General features: G+C 44.6%; 1 protein-coding gene across 1 annotated transcript in view; it reads left to right on the top strand.

Moving 5' to 3' along the window:
• Window positions 1–785: 785 nt before the first annotated feature.
• The window catches only part of SYT17 (synaptotagmin 17), a gene marked incomplete at its 5' end in the record, with an annotated part of 30321 nt that continues 21716 nt past the window's right edge, over window positions 786–9390 (top strand). The window contains 3 exons of the mRNA XM_066198473.1: window positions 786–961; window positions 6075–6223; window positions 6652–7271. Coding sequence (XP_066054570.1) covers window positions 786–961; window positions 6075–6223; window positions 6652–7271 — 945 coding nt within the window. The remainder of the gene's footprint in view (window positions 962–6074; window positions 6224–6651; window positions 7272–9390) is intronic.

Below are 9390 nucleotides of genomic sequence, written 5' to 3'. Positions count from 1 at the left end.
AAGTTGGGGTTGGTGTGGGTGGGACATGAGCTGAGCTTTGTCTCTCTGCTCCTCTCAAAGCAGAGCTTTGAGGTTGGGGGGAAGGCTGTGGGGATGGCATGGGAATGGGGCACGGTGCTGCTGCTCCAGTGGGGAGCTGACACAGCTCTGTTACAAGGGCTGCTGCCAGTGCCACCACAGAAACCTAGGAAATGAAAGATTTTTCTGGGTCAACTGTTCTCCTAAAAATATCATTGGAGGTTCTTCATTACATTTATCGTGGTAGCAGAGCAGAAGCATGAGGATAGTGTGCTCCGGCTAATCCATTTTAGTGGTGAGTTTGTTGGGCTGTAATTCTCCACGTATATGGATTGTACATCAACAGGGATGAAGTGTGTTCACATTGCTGTGTTAATTAAATGGATCCTTGCTGGATTGAATTGAAGCTTTCACTTATCTTCTGTTTTTAATTCCTTCTGTTTTAACTTTGATGATCTATTGGATTGTTGATGTGTGTAGAGGAATATGCATGTCTCCACTCCAGCATGTTGTTGTGCCATAGTGCTTTGTAAATCACCCTCTTGCCAACCTACATAATAATACATTGCTACTAGAGGGGGAAATACCTGCAGAGAATGCTTATTTTCCTTCCTTGTTACGGCGTCAGTGGGGTTGGGCTGGTAACTGCATAGCACTTGTCTGTTGGTATAGATGAGATAAATACAGTTCTTAATGTTCTGTTGCAGAAACACAAACACAAATACAGCTGAGTGTTTTTTCTCAATAGCTATTGATGGGTTGTAATCTTGTACTTTGGTTTGCAATGGCTCCAGGGTCTGCTCGCTCGAATCTCCGATCTCTTGCTGTGCCGGTGGACTTGCAGAAATTGTTGTCAGAAGTGTTTTGACTGTAGCTGTTGTCAAACAAATGAAGATGAAGTTGAAATCCTGGGACCTTTTCCTGCTCAAACTCCAGCCTGGCTGTAAGTTTAGATGCATGATTTCCTAGCTTTAACCAAGGAGTAGGACTGCTGAGCTGTGATGAGAGTAATGGTATGAATTGCAATGGCACATTCAGAGGATGCCACTTAGAGAGCAGGAACCTCCTGAGGGTGGGAATGCAGGCTACTCCTGGCATGGTGAAAAAGGGCAGCTCTGTTAGCTCAAATAGCAAGGTCAGTCTTTGTAAAAACCTCTTCTGATGGGTAAGACAGAAGCTGTTTTGTAAGCTGGCATAACAAGCTGATAACTGGTTTAGCTGTGCCCCCTTCTCTAAAGATGCCTTTCATCTTCAGTCCTATTTCCTCTTCAAATGGACCAACCCTTTGGAGCACTGAACTCAACTTGGCTGAAATGCTGATGAGGTTGTTTTGAAATCCTTTCTTATCCTAGCATGAAGGTGGTTATCATATAGGCAGATGAAAGGCATAGCTCTCCTACGTGCTCTGAAGGGGAAATTCGTTTAAAGTTTCATTTAGCAGGACTTGATCTTCTGCATCACCGTAGTACTCTTCAGAATTTCTTCTCAAATCATGAAAGGACCACAGCACCAGGTCTTATCTGGAGCTTTGATTAGTGTGTTTGCAAATCCACTACAAAGGAAGTCAGTGAAGTCTTTCCTCTTTTACTCCGTCTCAGTCAGGAATCTGCAGCACAGAGGTGACCCCGTGGAGGCAGCAGTGAAACCAAGAAGGGAGCAGAGCTCTCTGGTGTTTTAGTGCCTGCCCTGTCAGCAGGGCTGCGCTGTCTTTGTGGAGCAGACCATGTGATGGACACGGCTGCAGTGTGTCCAGAACTTGTGGCACAGGAGAGGCCTGTTCAGTGCATCATGTGGTGCTCAGACTTTGGTGCCTGGGCACTGAGGCACGCAGGTCATTTTCTCTACTCCTGTGAGTATGTGCTGTTAATTCTGTGTCAGCTCTGCAAGGTTCATGTCTTGATGCTGCATGAAATAAATTTTCTCGTGTTTAAATCGCAGTCTTGTCCACAAACTCTTTTTGAATTCAGGTAGAACGGGGTGGTAATTAATACTGAAGCAATAAAAATAGAGCTGTTCAAGATGTGTTAGCATGGTTTTTAAATGTGGAGCAGCATATTTAAGAGTCTGATATATGCTCAGAAACGTATTCACCTGCAATTAACGGGGAATGGAAACAAAATCAATGCTAAATAGGAAAGCATCACGCACAGGAGAGCACAGTGATGAGGTTGCAGTATTGGACGTGGAAAGATTGGTGCAGGAGCAATTACATCTTGGGAACAAGTAGCTGGGCTTGTGGCAAAAGGGTGATTCAGAGCTTACCTGGTATGCCGAGCAGCAGGAGGGACATCCTGTGTGTTTTGGGGTGTGGGGTGATTGTACCGGGGTGTAGTTTTTGACTCTTGGATTCTTCTTCTGCCTGGCTGAAGGGGTGATGTTAGTGCTGAAGCCCTGTTCTTATTATCTCAAATCTCAGATGTATGGTGGCTTTGCAGATGAGTTGGACTTTGCCACAGGCAGAGAACAAGGAGACTCGTAAAATGCTCTCTCCAGCTTCTATTGTTTCCCCCTGGTCCTGCTCCATCTGAAAGTCCCTACAATAAATTCTTGGAATGGCCATAAGCAGAGGACAACACTCTCTGGTCAAAAAAAACCAAACCCAGTTCTTCAACCCTGTTGCACTTAATGGTTCATCTACAGATGCTCACAGCCCTGGGAAGGGTCCCTGTGACCCCAGCCCAGGCCATTTATCCATCTTTCCATCCAGCTCCAGGTGGTTTGCTGCGGTTAGGGTCTCCCTGTTCTGCTCTAGTGCTGAGAGAAGGTCAGTTCCCAGAGGTAAAGCCTGAGAGGGGCAGCAGGCGCCAAAGAGGAGGACACAGGAGAGGAGCTTTGCTTTGCCAGGAGACCTTAAGGTCACTGAAGTCACCATCTCCTGTGACACAGTTACAAGCCTGTGATCTCTAAGAATGCCTGTTGACACACATTGATGCAGAGGTTGGAAATGAGGCTTTGCTTGTTTGAAAATGCTGTGGGCTCCTCTTGAGCTGCCATGGACCCAGAGTGGTGCCGGGCAAGGTGATAATGCTTTGTGCTTCCTGGGTGATTTTGCTGGGAAATGGCGAGGGAGCACAGAAATTATTTAAGTCAGGAGGACAAAGAGAAAGAGAAATTATTTAAATGAGGAGGGCAAAGATAGGGAGAAGCAGAGGACCCAAGAAGATGTGATTGAGAGGAGAGGGGGAAGCAATGAGCCTGTAGAGGAACAAGGGTCTGGAAGATGAAAAGAAAGTCAAAGGCAGGAGCCAGATTTGGTATATTTTGTTTGCTGATGAATAGGAGACCCAAGCTTCTTGTGTGCTTGTTTAAGATGGAAATGATCCCATGTTGACTCAGAATTTAGAAACCAAAGAAGAATTTTGTTTTCACTGTGTTGATCTTAGATTTTTATATCTCTGTATGGATTTTTGGATGTAGGGAATGATCTCCAGAGTTAGATGTGTGAACAGAGTAAGAGTTTGGACTTGTTCTTAGAATAAGGTTTTTAGTGTTTTTAAGTGCTCAGAGCTCTGTGTTTGCCAGTTGAACCTCTCAATTTTTTTTTCTCTTATGTTTGAAGAGGGGGCTTTTGTATTTAGTGGAAACCCCTACAATGAAAACCAGGTTTGACGTCACCTTATTTTGCATTTAGATCCACGCGTTGAATTTGGGAACAAATCAATTTATTGTATTCTCCGCTTGCAGCCTGAAAGTGTTTTAAAAATAGATCTATGTTTTCAGCTGAGATCTTTCCATCTTGCCTATTCTTCGTGGGCCTGAGACACTGGTGTAATGTAGAATGCAATTTGTGCCTTCCTCACCTTCCTACCCACTCCCCAGGGGAAAACTGTTTTTATGGTCCTCACTGGTGAACGAACAAACATAGAAATGCCTGTGGTTAGTGACCCATCCTTTATATTTTGGCCCTAGGGTTTCCCTCTGGCAGCTGAGACACCTCATTGTCCTGGAAATTCAGGAGTGGATGATAAAGCTGCAAGTTTAAGCCCTTCCTCTTGGGAGAATATGGATCTTTCTCACTTTCTGAATTTTTTGTAGTGGCAACTTAGGGGAAAAAAGCCAAAAACCGTCCTGCAGTGAGTCCAGTTGCATTGACCTGAGTGCATGGGAACTTGTTGTTATTTCGTGAGGAGGACTTGCATCCTGGTCCTTGCAGAAGTGGCCTGGGAATGAGGGTGGATGTTTCAGCTGCTTGTTATGGAATATTCTACACAAACCCCAAAGATAAACAGTGCACACTGTGAGACTGAATTGAAATCAGGACGCGACTCCTCTTTCCAAAGGTTTGGATTAAACAGAAACAGAGCTGCTTTAACCAGAGCCAAAGTTTATTTGAGGAAAAATTATTGTGGCTCAGTAGCAATTTCCTTACTAAAGGTCATCTGTATGTTATTAACTCACTATTACGTTTACCCATTGTAGAACATCTTTAATGCCTCTCTTCCTGATTCCCTTTTCACCCTGCCTTGTTCTGTGCATTTGCTTCTCAAACACAGGCATATCCAAATGCCACCTGTGATTGTGTGGACCTGCATTTAGGCATGAAAAAGCTATTTGTGTTCCAAGTACTGATTATATATCAAACTGTATGGTTTGGACGGCCCTTAATGGGCTGCAGAGCTGTGCAAATATTGTACGCCCCTTTCAGCAGAGGGTTTGGTTTTGATTGTTAACAGAATTGGTTTTCGTTTGTTTTTTTTTTTCTTTTTGTGTGGATGAGTTGTGTGAGTCTGACTTGGCGAAATTTGCATGGATCCCGCTGTGAACTTTGTGGGCTTGGATAAGAATTTCCAGTTGGTTTGGGGGGGTTTGTTTGGTTTTTTTAATGCTTGTTGGGCTTTTCTGCAAGTTTACTGCTTTTTGCAGAGTATATCAATTGCTCTGCTCCAGTCATTGGTTACTAATGAAAATGATTCAATATATTTCATTTATACCCAGCTGAGCACATAGAAAGGGTGGCTTGGAAGCAAAATTCCCACCGAGCCCCCCTTTGCTTTGCTCATTTTGTGCTGATGCTTTCCTTGCGATGTGCTGCTGTTTTCTGTCTGGTGGGCTGGCTGTTTTGCAGGATGCACCCCACGTCATGTACGCACTGTGTGATTCCATTTCCATCAGCTGCACTCCCCTCTGAGCACACAGCTGCAGACTTTACCCCCTGCAGTTGTTGCTGTCTGCTCCTGCCCTTCTTTCAGTCGAAGCTGGGAGATCCTCACTTCTTTCAGGAGCCACTGCAGCTGTGACATGTTGGAATTTTTAACCAGAATGTCGTTTTATATAAAAACAAGTTGTGTGTACATATATACATTTAAACAAACTGAAAGGAAGGGGAGTTACCTGCGGACTTCTCTATGATGCCAGCCTTCTGTGGAGTCTTCTCAAAGGTGCTACGAAACTTGCTTTGTCATTTAGATCTGCCAACTTCCCTGCTCCCATCAAGATCCCTGGGCAGTAAAATTTTGTCTGCTGAGAATCACATCTGGCTTATAGAAGTGGCTAAAAGGCAGCCAAATATTTTAAAAGGCATGCCAAGAAATAGCAAATAATGAATTGTATCTGTAAGATCAAGTTTTGAAACTTTACTGGCAAACCTGCAGTATTTTACCAGGAGGTGTGTGGTAGGTTGGGGATATCTGAGCATGCTGATTTTCTGTGCTGGTTCATTCCTAGTGAAGTCTGTGCTTCCAAAGCTGTGAATTACAGCAGGAAGAAGCTACTGTTTGAGGGTTGTGGTTTGTGAGGTTTTGGTTTGATTCTTTTCTTTAGAGGAAAGTAGAATATTTCTGTTCAACATCTGAGTTATATGTGCCTTAGCAGCCTGTGTCATGCTCTAATACTGATAAAACCCTGTTTGAAAGACAGGCAGAAAGGTGAAGAGTCTGTTTTTTACAAAGGTCTGAAGCCAGTTGCTCAGCCTTTTGCTTGCCAGGTAGATCAGGAGATACCCCACAGCATCGAGGGACGAGCACCCAAGATTAGCCCCAGAATGCCAGAACACGTTGTTATTCTGTATATACTCCTTGTGCTGGGTTGAATCATCCAAAGGTCTCTCATTATAACAGGATAAGCAGCCAAAATGAGGACAAAGATGGAGACTCTGATAATACAATCAGCGAGCTGCCTCCCACTCTTCAGGATGTTTCCCCTGACAGAAGGCGGTCGTCGTCAGATACATCACGGTCCACTTACAGCCTCACGCGGCGGATCTCAAGTAAGGTCGTCCTTCCAGCATTAATGTAATTCTTGTGGGGGAGAAAAATCAAACTGTAGTGCCTGCTCTTTCATCTTTTGGACAGGGGGCCAAGTCAAGTTGAAGGCACATTGATTGAAATCTCGTCCTGTTTCGCAGGAGCACAGTGGAAGCGGCCAGCCCTGTTTTCCTTGCTGAAGCACGAGCATGGTGACTGCACGTGCAGATGGACAGGGAGGGAAAGTGCAGGCAAGGCTGTGCTTCAGCATAGCTGAGAGTGCTGTAAATTGTTGGCAGTGCAAGGGGGAAAAGCCCCACTGTGGAGCCTGTGCTGGCATTTCACAGAACACAGAATACCTGTACCCAGAGAGGCTCCCAAAGCTGATGTGCACCTGTAATTGCTTTAGTGGGCTTTCTAACAGTCGTATCTGTGTGTTTCTCTCATTCAGGTCTGGAGTCGAGGAGGCCAAGTTCTCCACTAATTGACATCAAACCCATCGAGTTTGGAATAATAGGAGCCAAGAAAGAAATAGTTCAGCCAACTATCCTGCGAAAAACCTACACCCCGGATGACTATTTTAGAAAATTTGAACCAAGGCTGTACTCTCTTGACTCCAATAGCGATGACATGGACTCCTTGACAGATGAGGAGATCTTGTCCAAGTACCAGCTGGGCATGCTGCATTTTAGCACGCAGTATGATCTGTTGCACAATTACCTAATAGTGCGAGTCATTGAGGCTAAAGATCTGCCTCCTCCCATTTCTTACGATGGCTCAAGGCAAGACATGGCTCACTCCAACCCCTATGTGAAGATCTGCCTTCTGCCTGACCAGAAGAACTCCAAGCAGACCGGAGTGAAACGCAAAACGCAGAACCCGGTGTTCGAGGAGAGGTACACATTTGAAATCCCCTTTTTAGAAGCCCAGAGAAGAACTCTGCTTTTAACTGTAGTGGATTTTGACAAATTCTCACGCCACTGTGTTATTGGCAAAGTGTCAATGCCCTTGAGTGATGTAGACCTTGTGAAAGGTGGACACTGGTGGAAAGCCCTTGTGCCTAGTTCTCAGGTAACAGAATTTATCAGATTCTTGCCACAGTTTTTCTTGCTGTTTCGGGAGTTTGTGTGTGTGTGTGTGTGTGTGTGGTTCCTTTGCCTGTTGGCAAGTAATGCTGTTTCTAATTAGTAATTGTCATCTTGTTAACACAGCGTCTGCTGGGTTGGAATTATGTGAGGCTGTGACTGGTTTTATAACCAACAGTGTGAGGTAGAGGAGCTGTCTTTTATAGTCATGAGCAAAGATCCTATGTCAGCTTAAACGAGAACAATTCAAGCCTGCTCTGGAAGTCTGCACCTTTGGGAAAGTGTTTCTTGTCACTGCAGTGACCTGCACCCATTCTCAGGAATGCTGTGACACTGTCACACCCAGGTCATTCCTGTGCTCTGAGGACATGAGGGGAACCCCTGGTGCCAGTTTAGTAATGATTTGATTCAATAAAACGTGTAGAAGATGAAATCTGCCCAGATCTGTGGCATAATGCAGAAGCAACAATCTACACAGGAGTGGTAGATTTATTTTCATCACATTCCTAAAGGAACTAAATTTGCCATAAATGTTTGTCTGATGCAAGAGGGATGTTGTATGCATTTTGGGCCATTTCAGCCCAAAACTTCAGCCCATTTCAGCCATCCAGTGGGATGGGAAGAGGAGGTGCAGAGGGTCTGTGTGCTTTCCCCTCTGTTCTCAGGAAAGGGCCACCTCCTTGCCAGCCAGGTAAAGGGCTGTTCAGTGGAAAGATCTGAGCTTTGCAGCCAGGAATGGTGATTACCTGCCAAATTTGTTGCTAGTGGTATCACTCACATAGCTAGATGCACAAAACCCCGTGAAAAAGCAAGAGAATAACATAGTGTGAACAGCATCTCAAATGTTTGTACTAAGGACAGTGTAACAAGCTTGCCTCTCCCAGTTCCTTTCCAGCTCACAAATTGCAATTTCCAAGGAGTCTTTGCTGAATTAAACCCTGTTGGATGGTTCACTTTTTCTTTGATTTTTGCGTGTTCACGAAAGGCTGCCATGGCCAGAGATACTGGATGAAATAAGCAGTAAATCATTGGCCTCACTGCTGTTTTATAGTGTGGGTTCAAGAGTCTGATTTGCAGTGGAAACTAATAATCAGACACTTGAGAAAGGGAAATACCCCAAGCAGTGTTTGGAAGTGAAGCCAGCTGGGGCTCTGACTCCGCTTTGCCCCCTCTGTGTGTGCAGAGGGGCTGGGAGCACTTTCCCCTCTTGCTCAGACCTGCAGCTCTGTATAAAGGGGAGGAAGATCAGGGCTCCAGGTAACTGCAGGAGAGCCAGCTGGATTTCCTGTAACAGAAGTAGGAATGTTGTGGGATTAGCTTGAACGGTGTTCAGGCAAGAGAAGAAAGTTTTGGAAGTGTTGCACGAGTCACAATGGGCTCCCTGAACACGTATTTTAGTAGGGCATGTCTTTGCATCCCATTATCCTCCTGTGATTCACACCATGCAGTTTTGCTTCTCCCCCTGCTCCCTACTTCTGCATGATAAATACTTCTCTGTATTTTGCATCTCTTTATGAGTAACATGGACTCATTCCACAGCTAATACAGACCTTGATTAGAAAAGATCATCTCTGCCTTCGTGTGCCAAGCTCGGAGCCAGCTCTTCCTTTCGCCCTCTCCAAAGTTTCATTGAAAGCTGCTGCTGTTTTCAGCAGTGCTGTCTGCTTCACCAGCATTCAAGATAAATTATTTATGCAGAAGTTGGCATTTCTGATATTTATAAAAGGAAGGAGGAAGACAAAACTCCATTTGAATGCACAGGCTTAAAAGCCTTTTGCATTTATGCCCTTGCTATCATATGGAAAAACTTAGGCAAAAATTCCTCCCCACTTTGATCAGTGAAGTGGTCCTTTCATGCCTTTTTGCTGTTTTTACCTCAGCTGGCAGACTGCAACTGTAAGGGGATCAACAGTGCTTGTACAGGACATCCAGGGGTGATGTTTGCCATCATCTTCCCGTATTTTCTCAATGATAACATTTTTAAAGTTCATTGAGTAAGGCACGTTCCATCCTAGGGGTGATTAAATTCGTTGATCAAAGGGTTAAGATAAATCCTGGAAGAAGTAAAACAGTAAAGCTTATTGCTTTGAAAAAATACATTTTAA

This window comes from Chamaea fasciata, unplaced genomic scaffold (genome assembly GCF_029207755.1).
Source record: "Chamaea fasciata isolate MVZ Bird 193981 ecotype frontalis unplaced genomic scaffold, bChaFas1.0.hap1 SCAF_16, whole genome shotgun sequence".
Classification (NCBI taxonomy): Eukaryota; Metazoa; Chordata; class Aves; order Passeriformes; family Sylviidae; genus Chamaea; species Chamaea fasciata.
This window is presented reverse-complemented; position numbering and strand designations above follow the sequence as displayed.